This window comes from Elephas maximus, chromosome 17 (assembly GCF_024166365.1).
Source record: "Elephas maximus indicus isolate mEleMax1 chromosome 17, mEleMax1 primary haplotype, whole genome shotgun sequence".
NCBI classification, from domain to species: domain Eukaryota; kingdom Metazoa; phylum Chordata; class Mammalia; order Proboscidea; family Elephantidae; genus Elephas; species Elephas maximus.
This window is the reverse complement of record NC_064835.1, coordinates 5611484-5629659: the sequence shown is the minus strand read 5'-3', so window position 1 is coordinate 5629659 and position 18176 is coordinate 5611484. Positions and strand designations below refer to the sequence as shown.

Below are 18176 nucleotides of genomic sequence, written 5' to 3'. Positions count from 1 at the left end.
CTCCAATCAGGGAGGAGCTGCCCTTCTAGCCCACCGCCCCTCCCCAAACACTCTAGAGGAAGGGGAGTGATTAGCATGGGGCATTGTCCCCAGATAATGGGCCCCAGCTGCGGCATGAAAGCAGAGACAAAGCGCCGGCCGCTCCACTGGCATTATCCCCTCGTTAAATCTCTGTTATTAGATTAAATTCAAAATGTATTGATTCAGAGGCTGGGGGATGTGGGGAAGGGAGGAGAATCTGGCTTATGAATGCTGAACCTTACCCCACCACATGCTCTCCCTCCTCGCTCACCCCCACCAGGCTTACCCCCACCAAGCAACTTTTCCTCCTCTCTGCAGGCCCAGAGAAATCAAGGAGGAACTCGCCCAGAGCCCATATGCTGGTCTTGGAGCACACTTCCTGAGTCATTGAAAGCCCCTGAATGTCCACTGTGGGGTAGGATCCTTGAGGTTTTTTGTGTTTTTTTTTTACTGTGGTAAAATATATGTAATATAGTTTGGAGAGACCGTGACAAATGAACTTGAAATCTTTAAAATATATATGTATACACCAAACTTATTGCAGTTGAGTCTATTCCTACTCAGCAACTCTGTAAGACAGAGTAGAACTGCCCCATAGGGTTTCCAAGGACTGCCTGGTGGATTCAGACTGCCCACCTTTTGGTAGCAGCTGAACTCAACCACTACGCCACCAGAGTTTCCTTATATATATACATGTATACGTATGTTCGCTGTTATTAGTTGCTGTCAAGTCACTTCCAACTCATGGCAACTTCACATGTGCAGAGTAGAACTGGCTCATAAGGTTTTCAAGGCTGTAATCTTTGGGAAGCAGATCTCCAGGCCTGTCTTCCAAGGTGTCTCTGGGTGGATTTGAACCAAAAACTTTTGGCTAATAGTCGAGCATGTAACCATTTGCCCCACCCAACAATAAACCAAATCGTTGCTGTCAAGTCTATTCCAACCCATAGCGACCCTGAAGGACAGAGTAAAACCGCCCTATAGGGTTTCCAAGGAATGCCTGGCGGATTCGAGCTGCTGACTTTTGGTTGGCAGCTGTAGCTCTTAACTACTATAGCGCCATTTTATGTCATAAAATTTGCATTTTGGCCATTTTTAAGTGTAAAATTCATGGACATTAATTGTATTCACAATGTTGTGCAACCATCACCATTACCTATTTCCAGAACTTTCTTGAAGTCGTTGAACTCCAATTTGCCAATATTCAGGAGGGAAAGAGCCTCCAGGGATGGCAGCGGCAGGCTCCAGGGTGCTGGAGCAGTATTGTTGGGTGCCATCGTGGAGACCCCATGTGACAGAGTAGAATGCCCTGTGGGTGGGGGGAGATGTGGCAGTCTGTTTCTGTGAAGATTTACAGCCTTGGAAGCTCTGTGGGGCAGCTCTACTCTGTCCTGTAGGGTCGCTATGAGTCGGAATCGACTCGATGGCAATGGGTTGGGTTGGGTTGGGTTGGGTTAATCTTTGGTTGGGTTTGGTTAATCTTTGGTTGGGTTTACTCACCAGATCTTTCTCCCACAGAGCAACTAAGTGGATTCAAATCATCAACCTTTTGGTTAGCAGCTGAGTGCTTAACCATTGCACCTGTAGGGCTCCTCGTTGGAGCAATAATGGCTATGAATTCACAGAGGGCTGATGGGGTTCAGGCTGGGCACTTTCAAAACTTGTAATGGAAAAATTTCAGTAGAAATGATAGATTTGGAATGCAGGGTGGATAAGAAAAGGCAAACAGAACCGGGAGTATTCAAAGTCGAATAGAGAAGGCTATGGGGAAGGAGTGCAATGAGATGGAGAATCAGCAAATTCTCAGAGCGCTTATGAAGACATGGGTGGTTTCTGGTTTTCTCTCTCTGCTTAGGACTGAATGAGAGGGAATGGGCTAAGATGGCAGCAAACAGGAAGGAAGCAGATTCTGGGATAGGTGGGAGGGAAACCCTGGGTGTGCTTAGACTCCAGACAAGATAAAGGTCTCCTTGGGAGAAGACCAAGATCAGTACCGATGGACAGAAGTTAGCACACCAGGAAGTTCTCTGGCCCTGGCCTCAATTTCCCATCCCTGGGGAGCACAGCCTGAATGCTAGATCGATGAGCTGATTGGATGTGGCTAGTAGGGCAGAGGATGTTACACGTAGTGGCTCTTTCTCGAGGTGGTTAATTGGCTGCCTCAATGCTGGGCTCTGTTGTACCACTGATTTTGGGCAAAGGGTGGGGAGGGGGAAATGGGGAATCAATAGGCTGATTAGCGTCTTACTAGCTCTCTGGTTGGACACTTTGTCAATAGCCACCAACTTACTGACCAGCATGCATTTACAGGCCCACACTGTCCACCTTTCTATCACTCTGGACCAAAACCTAACAGTCACCTAACAGCATGCCTAGCCCAAGCACGTCCTAGTGGAGTACGGTAGCTTTTGGTCCCAAGACCAGACTCAAAGTATGGGCAAGCAGGGGCCATCCTGAGAAAGTAGACATTAACAATCCTTTTCTTTAGCCCAATCTCTTCTCATCAGAAGGCAACACTTGTAAGTGGGGCCAATCTCCAGCCCCATAATCTCCTGCTCTTTGCTGGGAAACCTTGATTCCTACCCACCAACAAAGTAAAGACAACTATAAAGCCCCTAACAAATATCAAAAGCACATACGTCTGGGATAGAGTTAGCAGGTGAGAACTCATTCACAGTTCACCTGAGGAACAAGCAACCAGCTAGACAGGATTTAATGTGTTCTTCATGCATGCTGAGGAAGCTGGGAGAAGCTACACCTGACAAGACCCCTCCGCTAGCCTCTAGGATCTTTCAGACATGAAGCTCCCAAAGGCTCGAGGTTCTTGCCCTCTCTCCAGCCTGTGGTATGGCCTACTAGCTAGAATTGCAGAGTTTGGGATCATGGGAAGGTATAGCTTCAGACTTTCCACACTTAAGATTGGCCAGCCTGAAATAACTGGGAAGGCAGCAGAGATGTTAGAACTCATCCCCAGATATTACAGTTGTGACCTTTTCTTTTAGCCTGGCAGTGTTCTATGATCCCTCTCTACCATGCCTTCTTCCAAGTGACAGACAGCCCAGACAAGGAGAGGGGTAAAGGTGGAAGAAGAAGGTGGAAACCACAGGGAGCCCCAACCATACTTTGAGGATGCTGGGACAGGCAATGGCCTTGGTGGGTTCTGACTTTCCTTTCCTCCAAAGACTTGTTAGGTGGATGCTGTGACTAAGGTGGTGTGTTCCTTGGCATGTCTTAAAGTCTGATGTCTGGGAAAGGAGGCCAGGACATGAGAAGTAAAATTAAAGACCATCACCCCAACTTTGCCTTCCTCATGGTCCTGCTTCCTGGTAGCTGTGCCAGGGGCTGACTTCTAAGAAGCAAACTCAAGCCTTGGTCTTCTCCATGGTTTCCAAACCCCAAGCCAGCTGGTGCTGGCCATGGTGCTGATGTATTTGTCTCCATTGGAGGGTCCTTTTGAGAAGGAGCGGGGTAGTTGCTTGTAGGGAGAGAGCTGGCTCCCAGCTTCACTGAGGGACCATGAGCCCAGAGGGATAGAAGACTGTGTGCCCCTACCCCCAGCATCTTTCCAGGGGATCCCAGAACTTGAGCTTCCCCTGCCTCACCCCACCATTGCTAAGCTTTCATGGTCCCGACCCTTACACCTTAAATCCAACCTGTATATATAGTTTCTTCTTCAACACAGCCACCATTCAGTCACGGCCTATCCCCTGGGGCAGGAAACACCAAACAATTGAAACCACAGATAATTTCCACCCTTAACTTTAAACTTCCTCTTCCACCCACCCAGCCTTTTCCCCAAACTGCTAACAATAGGTTGAGAAGAAAGTGTAGGGCTTCGTACCATTTTATTATATCACTCATCCCTGCCATTTAATAGAGGCAGGAGTGTTGAGGGATGTGGCCACAGGTGAAGTGAAGAAGGAGACATTGGGGGTCTAATAAACCAAGTGCAGAGTTATCAGCTCCATGTAGCAGAGAGTTGGTTTTGCCTTCCATCTAAAAACAACGTTGGGAGAGATGAGCAGAATTCCAAAGCACCTTATTTAGGGAAATGCCAATGGGGAAAGTGAGGCTTGGTCGATAGATAAATAGAGTGAAGTTTAGGGAATGCGTGTGTTTCTCCTGATTTAGGACAGCATGTTTTAAAGCCATAATGGGCAATGGGGGAGAGGATGTAAGAGTCTTGAACACCATGTTCTTGTGGGAAGGATCCAGGCCTTGTCTCAAGATTGCTGAGATGAATAGGCATTGGAAACAGGGCATAGGACAGTGTATGTGGCTTAAAAATGTCCCTGGACCAAATGGTCAGAAAATGTTCTAAAGCCTAGATGAGAAGGTTGGGGGACTCTGAGATGAGGCTCATGGGAATAGAACGAGAACGGAAATAGTGAGAATGTTGATAAGATGTGAAGAATGTAACCAATGTCACTGAACACTGTGTGTAGAAATTGTTGAATGGGAACCTGTTTTGCAATGTATGCTTCCACTGAAAATACAATAAAATATTATCCAAAGCAAACAAACAAAACAAAACAAAAAACAGTCCCAGGCAAGCCAAGGGGAGAAAGAAAAAAAAGAATGTCCCTGGAGTCCCCTGGGCCCTGAAGGACATTCTGGGCCCAGGGGGGAACAGAAATCGCCCCCCCCCCCCCACCCTAACCGGCCCCATACGCACCTGCCTGCAAAGCTGGGCCCGCTCAGGAATACTGCCAGATGGACCAGAGCGTGACCAGGGTGATGGTGTAGGCCAGCACTGCCAGCAGGTAGATGCGGAAGAGTAGCCTGTCCAGCACAGAGCCCACACGCAGCCAGTCGCGAGCCACCTCCCGGCTCTCATCCCGCTTCTCCAGGAAGTGCCGGATGGTAGACAGCTCCTGTAGCAGCCCACGTACTGCCAGCGAGGCCCCCCGTGGTGGAGGGGGAGGGCTACCTCTACCCCACGGGATCTTCTCTAAGTCCAGGGGTCCTCCTGAAGGGCTACAGTGGTTTCCCATGGCTGGAACAAGAGCAGAGCATTGGCAAGAGAGGGAGGCCCAGCGGAATGGCCTGAACACTGTTGTTAGCTGTCATTGGATTGGCCCCTGACTCATGGCGACCCCAAGCAGAATGGAACAAAATGCTGCCCAGTCCTGTGCCATTCCCATGATTGGTTGTGGATCGGACCATTGTGATTCATAGGGTTTTCACTGGCTGATTTTTGGAAGTAGATTGCCAAGCTTTTCTTCCTGGTCCATCTTAGTCTGGAGGCTCTTCTGAAACCTGCTCAGCATCATAGCAACATGAAATCCTCCACTGACAGAAAGGTGGGGGCTGTGCCTGAGGTGCACTAGCCAGGAACCCAACCCAGGTCCCCTGCATGGAAGGGGAGGGTTTGACCACTGAACCACCACTAGCTTCTAGGTTTCTATAGTCCTACACAATTTTTTATTATGAAAAATTCCTGATATAAAAAGTATAAAGAATAACATAGACTTGTGTACCCACCATCCATCTTAAACAAATAAAGCTAATATAAAATTTTCAATTGTGTACCTATATGCCCCTCCTTAGTGACATACTCTGTCCCCTCTCTCACATCATCGATATCATGAATTTGGTGTTTTCCTTTCCCATGCTTTTTTTTTTTAACCTATGGACTTTCCCCAGAAATTTAATATTCTTTATTTTATTTGAGCTTCTCGGTAACCCCATGAGAAAGGCATGGTAGGGGTGATTACTAGCCCCACTTTTCATATGAAGGTGCTGATGCTCAGAGAGGTTAAGTGACAAGGCTATGGTCACGGAGCTGGAGCATCATTTAATGATGAGGCCACCAAGGCCCAGGTATCTGAACTCCCAATCCAGCGCTCTCTCCTTTATGCCATATTACCGCAGGAGGCTGGCCAGTGGTCACTGCCCTCCTCGCCGGGACTCCAAGTCCTTTTGTACCAGAAATCTCACTTTCAGATCTGGCTGCCTTCATCAAAAAAGTGAACAGTAAAATTAGGCATTAGGCTGCAGACTGGCTCACTCTGCTGACTAGCTCATGAGGTGAGGGTCTTAGATGAACCAAGAATGTAAAAGGCCTGGCCCTAGCCAGAATGAAGGATGAAAAGTGATGGAAGGTAGTGGTTAAAAGCACTAGCTTAGTCACAGGCTTTGTGACTTTAGGTAAGCTGTTTAGCCTCTGTGTGTTTCAATTTCTTCATCTGAAAAATGAGAAGGAGAATCTAATCGGTGGCCATGAGGATTGCATGTGACAATGCACAGAAAGGGCTTGGCACAGGCCTGGCTCCAAGTTCTCAGGAAACAAACCGATAAACCAACCACTGCCAACACAAAACGGGAGCTGTAACGATTCTTCAGGGGCTAGAGACCCAGACGTAGTGTCTCTCTGCACCTACATCTTCCTGCCTCATAAACAAACAAAAAAACCAAACCCTTTGCTGCCAAGGCAATTTCGACTCTTAGCAACCCTCATCTTAATTCAATGGGCCTGGTCTTTGAGCAGTTTAGAGTGAAAGTTTTAAAAAGAAACCCTGGCTGCAATATTTAACCATGTGAGGCAAGGAGGCCAATAACTGCCTGAGGGGATCTAATTCACCCCATTCAAGGTCTCTGGGTGGTGCGAGCGGTTTCTAAGGGGCTGCTAACCTAAAGGTGGGTGGTTTGAACCCACCCAGTGGCTCCATGGGAGAAAGGCCTGGTGATCTGTTTCCATAAAGATTACAGCCAAGAAAACCCTGTAGTGCAGTTCTACTCTGTAACACATGGTGTGGCCGTGCGTCTGAAATGGCAACAGTTTTGGTTTTTGGTTTATGGGTGCATCTCAGAGAGAGACCACTCTCAGCCTGGATGTCTCAGCTCCTGGGACTTCTTCTACCTTGTCTCTGTCCACACCTGGGCTGATAAGAGGATGTGAAAGTGGAAAGGGAGTCCGGGTCCTCCCCTTCCAAGGAGGTTGGGTGTGGGGGTGCCTTGTGCAGGGCAGCATCCGATTTCACCCCCACTGGAGACTCCACCAGGCCCTGAATCCAGGCCAGAAGTGGCCCCTCCATAGGGGCTTTCTCCTCCCTCTCTCACCTGAACAGTCATCAATCTTGGTGGCTTGGGAGGTGGCTGAGAGCCTTGGGGAATTCGACTGCTCCCCCAGGCAAAGCAGCACAGCAATTCTCTCCAGAACGAAGCGCCGCAGCCAGGTGGGCACGGGCTGCTGCAGATCTTGCTTATGCACCACCCGGACGATGAGGATGGTCTCGGCCAGGCTTATCACCAGCAGGGCCATGCACACGACAAAGTAGACACCTGTGCACGCCAGGGAAGAGACACACACGAAAGGTGGGAGGTGCAGTCTCCTCTGCCACACTGAGCTTCCCCCCCGGGGGGGCTGGTCTTACCAATGAGGGGAGTGCCAATGGCGGTTGCAGGCAGCGTGTCAGACACGATAATCAGGAAAACGGAGTAGCCCAGGAGGAGTGTAATCTTGAAGGAGACTCTCTCACCACTGTCTGGGGGCAGGTAGAAGCCTGCGATGTCCATGACCATGAGGAAGATGCTGGGCAGAATAAGACTGACTGCATAGAATAGGGGCCGCCGCCGGATGACCACCTGGGGGCCGGGAGAGGAGACAGTCTCTGCACCCAAGAACCACCCCCATCCTAGACACCCCTGCTTCCCGGAGCTGTCAGCCTGGATTGCTCAGAGACAGAAATGGACGGGCCCCACCGTCTGCCTCTGGATCCAGACTTGGGGTTGCTTGAAAGGTTTGGAGTGGTTCAGGATAAGTAAGGGACAATTTGCCTGAGATTCCCCATTCACTTCGTTGAAGTTCCAGGGGAATGTGTGCAACCCCGAAGCCGGAAAAAGGCTAAGGAAATTATGGCTCCTTAAGTCTACCTGGAAGGAGCCCCGGTGGCACAGTGGTGAAGTGCTCTCTTGCTAACTGAAAGGTCAGATATTTATACCCACCAGCTACTCCATGGGAGAAAGATGTGGCAGTCTGCTTTTGGAAAGATTATGGCCTGGGAAACACTCTGGGGCAGTTCTACTCTGTCCTATAGGGCCACTATGAGTTGGAACTGGCCTGATGGCAATGGGCTTGGTTTGGGCTTTTTGAAGTCTACTGGGTGTGAAGGTCTGTAGTTTTATCATCATTTTACCCACATTCACTCCCTGTCCCACTCACGTAGAACTTCATTTCTGCGTAATAATTACTGGCTTCAATACTGAACTTCTGAAACTGAGTCAGCACCCCCAGAAGCTCCCACTCGCCCTGGTTCATGAAGACGCTCCTGTCGTACTTCACCTTTTCTGGCTTGCGCCACAAGGAGATGTTGATGTCCTGGACTGAGAGAGAAGAAATCAAGCCAATTTTGGGATCTAGTACCAGGAGACTGCCAAACCTTGAGGTGGTGAAATGAGGGTGGAGTAGGGTGGGGGGTTGGGGCAGCAGCCAAGAGCGTTGATGTCAGGTGACTTGAGTTCAGGTCTCAGCTCTTATCTTCACCCTCAGTTTCCTCAGCTATAAAATGAGGTGATATGACGCATCCTACCCGTCTCATAGAAAACACAAAGGACCACATAAATTGTCGATTAGAAGACCTCTGTTTATCTCTCTCTGTGTCTCTGTGTCCGTCTCTCTCACACACACACGCACATACGCACACACCCCTTCCAAACGCCTTGCTAGGTTTTCCTGTTAGAATTACCCATTCAGGAAATGAACACAAGCCAACATTCTTTACCTTTGCCTTGATAGAACTGCCTTGTCCATAAAGGTGAATTAGAAAAATAAGCGAACACCTCACTTATAGAATAGTAGTCCTGCTTCCCTGTATTTACAGCAGAGAAGTAGACATGTGTGCCAGGAAGGACAGGAGCATCCACTACAGCAGAACACCAGACAAGATCTAAATGGCTGTCAATCAGGAAAATGCTTAACAAACTACTGTGAGATATTTTATAGCAGTTAAGATTTACGAGGGAGATCTAACATGGAAATATGTCCAAGATCTCTTGATGAGGAGAAAGAAGCCAGTTGCAGAATACCATAGTACACACAATATGATACAGTTATGTAAAATAAAAACCCATAAAGCAAAGTCCGTGTAATTTCCATGGATGTCTGTGTGTGTGTGTGTGTTTGCACACACAAATAGATACGTGAATATAAATGCATAGAGAAGGATCTGGAAGAACACACTATATGAAGTTTATTCAGACAAAAATAGTTAGTCAACTTTGGTATGGGCAGTTGTTAAAGAGTTTGGAATTGAGACTAGAGGTCAAAAGAGACTTTAGCCTTATCTGTAATTATGGCTCTTGTTCAAGAAAATTATGTATTACCTACGTAATTTAAAGTTAATTTAAAAATAAAACAGAATGGAGATAGAGGGTACCTTTTCACAATAGGGCAATGTTCATGCCACTGACCAGTAGTGAGCGCCTACCATTCATTCCTTCAATCAGAATTTGCCCAGCACCTCCTTTTTTGCCAGGCACTGTGCTAGGGATTCAATGGTGGGCCAGAAAGTCATGGCCTTGCCCTCTCTAAGTTTATATCTAGTAGAGAAGTAGACATTGAGCAAGTATTTACAAGTGTGATAGAGGTGGAAAGAACAGGGAGCTCTGAAATGGGGCATCAGGGATGGCCTAGTCTGGAGACTGGGAGGTCGTTTCCCTGAGCCACTGTTTCTTACACTGAGACCCAAAGGGTGAGCAGAAGAGTTGGACAGGCTAGATGTGGCTGAGGGGGTAGATGGGGGAAGAGGAGAGGGTAAAATAGCCTAGCAGAGGAAGCAGCATGTGAAAAAGGGAAAGAACCAGGGGTTTCAGGGTCTGGAAAGGCCAGCAGTTTGGGTGGAGCAGGGCTGCAGATTAATCAGTAAGCAAGTTACACACAGGCTTATTCGTGCTTAGTTACTTAATCTGTAGTGCACAATTTCACCTGTTTGTGGTGAAAAACAGGTGAAATTGTGCACTATGAATTAGTAAGTAAGCACAATTAGCCCGTGTGTACCTTGCTTACTGGGTAATCCACCCCTGGCTGCTGGGAGTTGTGCACAGCTGAGGCTGGAGTGGTGGGCGGCAGGCAGGGTCAGGCTTTGCAGGGCCCTACTGGCCAGGTCCTGGATTTGGATCATGTCACAGGAGTGCTGGGAAGCCATTGAGGGTTTAACAGAGAGGAATCTGATCAGATTTGCATTTTTAATACGTTCTCTCTGGCTGCTGTGAGGGGGACAAGAATGAATAAGGGAGACCAGTAAAGAGGCTATTGCAGAAACTAAGGCAAGAGATGGGGGCGGTAGTGAAGATGAAAAGAAGTGGGTGGATTTCAGAGACTTTTAGTACCAGACCCTGTTTGTGATAGTGGAAATGGACTGTCCCTCACACTGTCTCATTAAATCCTTATAACATGAAAGAGCCAGCAAGGGTAGCAACGCCAGCTCCATTTGGAGGATAAGGAAACAGAGGCTCAGTGACATTAAGAAAACAAGTGGTAAGTAAGTTGGCTAACCACCACCTGTCTGTCAGTGTGTTGTGCTGTGGCAGCTTGCATGTTGCCGTGATGCTGGAAGCTATGCCAACAGTATTTCAAATACCAGCACGGTCACCCACAGTGAACAGGATTCAGCAGAGCTTCCAGACTAAGACAGACTAGGAAGAAAGGCCTGGTGATCTACTTCCAAAAATTAGCCAGTAAAAACCCTCTAGATCATAACAGAACATTGTCTGACATACTGCTGGAAGATGAGCCCCTTAGCTTGGAAAGCACTACGCAACAGCCGCAACAGTGGGCTGAAATGTACCAACCACCATGAAGATGGTGCAGGACTGGGCAATGTTTTGTTCTGTTGTACATGGAGATGGCTTGATGACAACTAATAATAACTGGGTAAGGGAGAAGAAGGCATCCAAGGTGTGCTCTTCACCCAGGTGTCCCTGGGCCCCCCTACCTCCTCCCCCGCCCCCTGAAGCCCACATACTCACTGGTGTGCAGCCAGCTGGTGAAGGTCAGCGAGCAGTTCTGAACGTCGAAGGGGAAGTTATAGATGTCAAGGCTGCAGGCAGTTACCACCTGGAGGGGCTTGTAGTTCTGGACGTTACCATTTTGCTGAACATACACGTACGGGATATTTGGAGACTTTCCCACGTCCACACTGGCCAGAGAAGAGGGGTCAGTGTAGGAACTCAGGAAGCAGGTCCTAGGTCTAACCCTGGGAGTCTGAAGGTCTCTGAGCAGCCCAATAGGGGGAGAAATGCAGGGGGAGAGTAGGCAGCAGACAACCTGAATGGTTCTGTCTGGTCCCAGTGTTTCCAACCTTCCTATATTTGACCTCCTCACTTGCCATTGTCAAGGCTACCTTCCAAGCAATAAAAGGCGTTTCTCCTTCTTCATTCCACTGGCATCCCAGCTACAAAAGTCAGGAAAGAAATCCATAGGCCCAAAGCTGGCTGTATGCCCAGCTGCCCCCACATTATTGCCCACTCGGGCTGGGCAGCCCAGCTTCCAGGATCAGCAGCCCTGGGGCCAGGGCAGCCTTGGTGAGAGAACAGAATCTTGGGCTCCATCCTGATTCTGGCTTCTCTTTGTTTCTCATCCCTAGAAGTCGTGTGAAATGAGAATAATCATCTCTGGAGGCAAAGGGACTAGAGAAATCATTGATGAGAATTGGGGGAGGCCAGGAGAGTCCCACGAGATCTCATTCCACTCTCTTGCTGACCCTGGACTCTACACTCTCCCGATGACCACCGTGGAGTGGAGTGGACTAGGCCTGGGGTCATGAGCCTGCTGCCTCCTGTGGAATCAGGCTCAAGGCTGAGAAGTTAAGGCTAAGGTATTTCACAGTTTAAACTAGAGATCTGGACAGAAAGTGGAGTTTCCCAGAACCCCTCCAGCCTGAGTTATGCAGAGCATGGGAGCTTCCTCCCCTGGAAAACAACGTGAGTAGCACTCCCTAGAGTTGGGTAATGCGATTGAGTACTGGGTGCAGGGAGGTTGGTCCCTGCCGCCTTCTCCTTTCCATCCATCCCTTCTCACCAGCCATCTTTCCCACCCTTGAATTTAGAAGAAGCTCAGGTGGTGGAGACTAAAGGAGCCTCAAGGAGAAGGTGTGTTGGATGGGACCAAATGAGACAGCCTTTGGCTGCTGGGAATGAGGGCATGTTGGGGATGTGATTTGTGGCCAGTCAGGCACATGTGTAACTTAAGAGGTTTGAGAGTGTCCCCCAGCTCCAAACCTCCCCTGTGACCAGGAGCGGTGATCACCAGAAGTGCCCCCGCTTCTTTCAGCAATATCACTGTCCCTTTGCAAAATGCAGCTGCCCCTCCTTAGCTTATTCTAGCTCAGTGTGAATTCACTCACTGGCTTACTTTTCCCTGTGATGGGGGCCCTTGGACCAAGAGCTCAGAGTTTCAACATCAGGCATAGAAGATGGGGAGTTTAAAAAAGAAGGGAAAGGTGGGGGGATGGCAAAGGAGAGTTAGGGCCAACTTTACCTATAGTTCTACAAATCTAGGCGGAACATCTCAAACATGGCAGCAGTGATCTTGTCTCCTGCCTCCTACCCCAGCCCCCTTGCTTTCTCCAGCCCTTAGCCCACCCAGCTGCCCAGCATGAGATGAAAATACTCACAACTCATTGATGAGAATGTCTGGGACCCAGATGCTCTCAGTGGGGATGGACAACTTGGTGATATTGTCAAAGTCCTCAGGGTGCCACTGGAGAAACTCATCCATCCAGCACTAGGGGAGAAGCAGGCCCTGTCAGGGGCAACCCCAGCATCCCAGACAAGGGGTGGCTTTAACTCAGGTCAGCTTCACCCCTCAGTGCCCAGGCAACAGGTGGCACCCTGGGAAAACCTGGGTGATACCCAAAACACTCAGCATTGACTTAGGGCCCCCCGTTTCAGTACTCACATACTCTCTGATGTGCACTTAGGACACAGACAGGTGGAGCCTATCCCAGGGAAGAAAGGCCTTTTGTCATTCCTGGTGCTATGACTCCCCTAACCACTAACTGAGTGATTTTGGACAGATAGCTTCCTGGATCTTGGTACACACATACATAAATGGAGATCCACCTCCCAGGGTAGACCCAGCCAGTGGCACCACAGAGGAAAGCCCTGGCGATCTTCTTCTATAAAAATTACAGGCAAGAAGATCCTATGAAGCTCAGTTTCACTCTGTGACATGAGTCAGAATTGACTCAACAATGGTTTTTGGTTTTCGCAGGCTCGAGCTGATTACTGCTAAGTTTTGATCAATGCATTCTCCACTCTTTTAACAGAACGGCCAGTCTGAAACGTAAACTTGATCATGCCACTCCCTTGCTTAACACTCTCCAGTGGTGCCCGTTGCCCTGTTGTCGCTAAAACCCTCTGCCGTCGAGTCCGTCCCAACTCCTAGTGGCCTTAGAGCACAGAGTAGAACTGCCCCACAGACTTCTAATCTTTCTGGAAGCGGACAGCCGTATCTTTCTCGTGTGGAGCAGCTGGATGGGTTTGAACTGCTGGCCTTTCAGTTAGCAGCGAAGCACTTAACGCCCACTAAGTCAGCTCCAACTTATGGTGACCTTGTGTATAACAGAAAAGATGTTACCTAGTCCTGTGCCATCTTCGTGATTGCTGCTTTGAGCCTATTGTTGTGAATATTGTGTCAGTCCATCTCACTGAAGTTTTCCTTGGTCCTCTACTTTATCAGATAAGCTTGTCTGTCAGTTTGTCATATGATGGTAGATTGTGTGTTGCTGTGATGTGGGGAACCATGCTACCACTATTTCAAAATACCAGCCCTGTCATTCAGGGTGGACAGAGGAATTGTTCCTGGAAAAACAAGCCCCATTCTAGGAAATGGGGGTGATTGAGGGGCTGGTCAGCTCACCTGCCGGTACCAGATGTAGGTGGTCAACACTTGATTCTTCTCATCCTGTGAAAAGAAAGGGAGACAGACTCAGGCAGCCCATGTGGGCTGGAAGTCCATCTCATGGACACCCAGCCCCACAGAGGAGCTGCTTCTTGGTGTCCCTGTTCCCTTGGGAAGTGAGAGTGAAGAAAAGGGGCTGGTGAAGTTGGTAAGCTGGAGATCCCTGGTCAGCCAGGAAAAATGGAGTGCCCCCAGCACTGCCCAGGGGTGAGTGGTCTCATGTGGCCTTCTCTCCACCCCCAAAATGTACACCTGAGAGCGTGGGGCAGGCTGGGGCTGGTGCTCACCACATTGAGGATTGCATAGACAATGACGTCGATGAGCACAGTGGTCGGCTTCCTCCAGTCCCACACGGGCCGCACGCCTTTCGTGTAGTTGGACAGCAGGCACTCAGAGAGCCTCAGTAGGGCAGGCTTGGTGGTGCTATGGGCCTGGGGGCACCCCTTCCACTTGGCTGTGAAGGAAAGCAGTGCAGAGTGGACCCCATTCTCTGGCCCTGGTTTGAAAGCTATTAAGGGACCATTCCCAACTCACAAAATTCCCAGACACCCCCACCCCACAGACTGAAATCCCCATTGCCAGGCCATTTTATCTGCTATGATTCCTGCCAAAATTCAAACGTATTGTCTCAGAGGGGTGACCCATGCTGTCATGTACATAAGAGCAGGGAGCTGGGTTGTAGGAGAAGGTGACACAGATAAGTTTTGAAGTAGGCTAAGGGCTGAGAGGAAGCCCTGGTGACATAGTGGTTAAGAGCTACAGCTGCTAACCAAAAAGACCGACGGTTTGAATCCACCAGACGCTCCTTGGAAACCCTGTGGGGCAGTTCTACTCTGTCCTGTAGGGTCGCTATGAGTTGGAATAGACTCAATGGCAATAGGTTTTTTCTTTTTTTAAAGGCTGAGAAATGCTGAGAGTAGGGGGCCTGCCTGGAGGAGGCAGGGCTGTGGGGCTCTGGATGAGGGGCCCTGGGGAACTAAAGGGAAATGGCCAGAGGCATGCAGGCAGGAAAGGTGAGATGGATACACAGGAACTGCGGGCCCAAGGGCACGATTTCTGAGCCAAACGGTCTACCTCAGCCAAGTTCAGGTCTCAGCATCCAGGAAAGCTCTTTGCCTGCCTGCTCCCAGTCCACAACCAACCAAGAAGGAAGGAAGGGTGGATGACTAGCGAAAACTGATACCCTCTCCTGCAAAGTCCACCCCAAACGATGCCCGCTTTTCTCCACTCTCACACAAATGACTAGGAAGGGTTTTCCAGGTCTCCTTCATAGGGTCTCTATATTGGCAAACTTGGTGGGATAAGAAAGAAGGTTTGGGAATGGGGTGGGAAGGAGGAAAAGCCACATTTCCTTGTTCTCTGTGTAGGCCTACAGGGACAAATAGTGACAAGAAGGCTCTATTCCTAGGTCCTAGTCTCACTCTGTGGTGACCTTGGTGTATACTCATTTTTCCTCTGGAAAATAGTGGGAGCACTTCCTGAAGGAGGCCATGAAATATGAAGGTGCAAGTATATGGGGCAGGAAGGGGGGCATCCTAGAGGACTAGCGTACAGGCCAAAAGGGGATGATGGCTCTGGCAGGGTTAGATCAGGGCCTGGCTTTCTCTAAACAGAACCCTCATTTTTTCTCATTGTGCCTGTGATGTGTACAACCTATACAGCAAGTTGGTTCTCAGGTTCCCCTACCTGTCTCTAACCCACCTGTACCTGCCAAGCTTTCAGCATCCCTCAGGAGGACAGAAGAGAGAGAAGGATGAAAAGTATATTTACTGAGTATTTAGAAAATATAAGTTAACTTATATTATTCATCTTAAATTTAGGACAGTCCACCGCCACCCTGGTGGTCATCATGTTGGGCCATTTTACAAATAAGGATCCCCAAAGCTCACAGAGGTGAGTTCCATGCCCGTTATATTCCCCCAGCAAGTGGGGGAACTGAATTCAAGCCTCATTCCTGTGCCTCTTCACTATCCCAGGAGACAGCTCAGATTCTATTGTCTGGCACGCTTGACCAGCTCAGAGAGAATCAGATAGAGCCCAGCAGGGCCACTGCTGGGAGGTACAAGGTTTCTCTCCCACCAAGGAAGCGCCAGGTCACAGTCATCTCTTGCAACCTTTGCTCGCTTGGCCCACTGAGCTGCCCCAAATTACAGCCCACAGGAAGGAAAGTCATAATGCCCACAAGCCCTATACATCTGGCCGGCCCCAGAGTGGCATCCTTCTAATCATGGCCCAGCCTCAGCTCCAACCCAGCCCTGTACGGGGGAAACCTTCCAAGATGGCATGATCATGGTCTGCAGCAAAAGGGTCCCTGTGAGAGTAAAACTTTCTGTATTCAGAGGAGGCAGTAACACATGCGGGTGGGAAATACAGAGAGAAGCTTGGTGTTACGGGAGTTTAGCCTGGAAGGGAACTTTGGGAAACAAAGGCCCAGAGAACACATGCCTCAGAGCCAGTGGAGCTGAGGAAAGATTGCTTGATTAGCTCCCATCTCCACTCTGCTGCTGACAAGCTGTGTGACCTTAAGTGAATTACTTCCCCTCTCTGGACCATGGTATTCCCATTTATAACAGGAAGGGTGGACTGAATAAGTTCAAAGGTCCCTCGCAGCTGCCATTTGATGACTTTAGCAGCAGGGTAAAGAGGAGAGCAGCCCTTCTCTGGGCACCTCTCTAGTGCCTCTCGGATACACTGGGAGCTGAGCAGCGAGCCCTGATCTCACCTGGTGGTCAGCTTCTCCAGCTTTCTAGCTTGACTACAATACCTCGAAATGCTGTCATGCTCATATATGGTGAGATACCCAAACTCCCTGCAGCGGCACCCATTCTGAAACCCTCCTTCCCTCAACCCCACTCCCCCCAGGAAACAAGAACCCCACACCACCCCACCTCACCTCTATGGGTGGCCAGCCAAGTCCTGCATATTTTCCCCTTACCTTGACCCTGTGCCAGGAGTGTGGGCAGAAGCAGGGCGAGCAGTACCTGCTGGACGGGCAGCGGCATGACGAGCTTCCCACGGTGTGGGTGGCCTCCAGAGGGGTCCTTCAGGGTGCGTATTGCCGAAGGCCAGCCTGCCCACACGCTGCCAGTTTGTGCCCTGGCCAATGTGTCTCTCCTGGCTGCTCCAGGCACCTTGCGAGGATGCAGCCTCTCACTGCCCAAGCCCCCAGGGTTGCGAAGCTGCAGGTTTCCTGCAATCAGTCCTCCAGCGGGATCAGGTTTCAGGGCGAGAGCTAAGGGGAGGGATCAACTGAGAGGGGGGCTGATGTCACAGGGCGGGAGCTCAGGCCACACCATTCAGCCAGGTGGTCGGAGCAAGGTTCCCCAAGACTCCTTGGGGACAGGGGTCTGCAGGAGCCTATGTGGCAAGGGCGCAGCCCGTCTGCTGGGATGTGCTCCAGGCTGCTGCCTTCATTTATGACCCACGGCGAGTATGTCTCTGCAGCATTGGTTTGGGGAGGGGTGGGCAGAGTTAGGCAGGAGCAGATGGACTATTTCTTGTTCCCCAGGGTGAGGTAGTGCCCCTGGGCACCTCTGCAGACAGGAGAAGAAGATCTGAGGTCACCACACATCTGCCTTTTGTCTTCCTTTTAAATATTTATATTGAAATATTTAACTTTTAAATATTCAATACATAACAATTTAGTATTTAATTATATGGTAAAATATATTTTTATATATAGTAAAAACATAACAGTAATATATGCTTATTGTAGAAAAAGATTAAGAAAAATTAAAATCATCCATAAGAGTACTGCCCAGAGACAGCCACTGTTAATATTTTGGTGTGTATTCGTCTATGATTTACTCCTATAATATGTATACAATGAAGTAAACACATCGTACAAACAATTTTGCATTTTCCCCTTTTTTGTGCTTAATATCATTTCATAATCATTTCAATACCTTTCTTTAAATGTATATTTTTGTTCTGAAAGAAGCCTTTATTTTCTCTTTGTAAGTTAAATAGGCAAACATCTATCTCTCAGATACCTGACTGTGTGCCCCCAAAGTTGCCTGAGCAAAGAATCACTGTGGCCTTCTATTGAGAAGGAATTGCACCCCAGTTCATTCTCTGGGTAAATGTGAACTTTTCTACCCCAAGTGTGCTGAAGGGCAAGAGGCACCTGTATTGATCATGGCAAGCTTTAACCACAAAACAGTTTCATTCCTTCCAATCCCTTTTCCAGTTGAATCTAAGTGTGGAATGGGCTGGGAGCATTATAGGAAGGATGAATTTTCTGAAATGTAGT

The 18176-nt window shown here is 49.1% G+C and overlaps 1 protein-coding gene across 2 annotated transcripts; it reads right to left on the bottom strand.

Annotated features, from left to right (window-relative positions):
* Nucleotides 1-3854: 3854 nt before the first annotated feature.
* On the bottom strand, nt 3855-17152 carry HTR3A (5-hydroxytryptamine receptor 3A). 2 transcript variants are annotated; one of them, XM_049857497.1, is made up of 10 exons: nt 16860-17152; nt 14212-14378; nt 13883-13927; nt 12636-12745; nt 10990-11159; nt 8186-8346; nt 7398-7608; nt 7084-7305; nt 4697-5017; nt 3855-4017 (listed from the first exon to the last, which is right to left on the bottom strand). In XM_049857497.1, the coding sequence occupies exons 1-9, from the start codon at nt 16924-16926 to the stop codon at nt 4719-4721; spliced, it is 1452 nt and encodes a 483-aa protein (XP_049713454.1). In that variant the 5' UTR covers nt 16927-17152; the 3' UTR covers nt 3855-4017; nt 4697-4718. The 2 variants fall into 2 exon arrangements, with proteins under 2 accessions (XP_049713454.1, XP_049713455.1); XM_049857498.1 differs by lacking the exons at nt 13883-13927; nt 14212-14378; nt 16860-17152 and adding an exon at nt 12920-12945.
* Between the last annotated feature and the right edge of the window lie 1024 nt (nt 17153-18176).

Excerpts from the sequence above, each read along its gene's own strand:
- HTR3A (XM_049857497.1), bottom strand. The coding sequence starts at position 16,926 with ATGCCGCTGCCCGTCCAGCAGGTACTGCTCGCCCTGCTTCTGCCCACA. Across the intron at positions 14,379-16,859 it reads ACTCCTGGCACAGGGTCAAG|CCAAGTGGAAGGGGTGCCCC; the intron begins GTAAGGGGAAAA and ends TTTCCTTCACAG. Across the intron at positions 7,609-8,185 it reads ACGCAGAAATGAAGTTCTAC|GTGGTCATCCGGCGGCGGCC; the intron begins GTGAGTGGGACA and ends CCCGGCCCCCAG.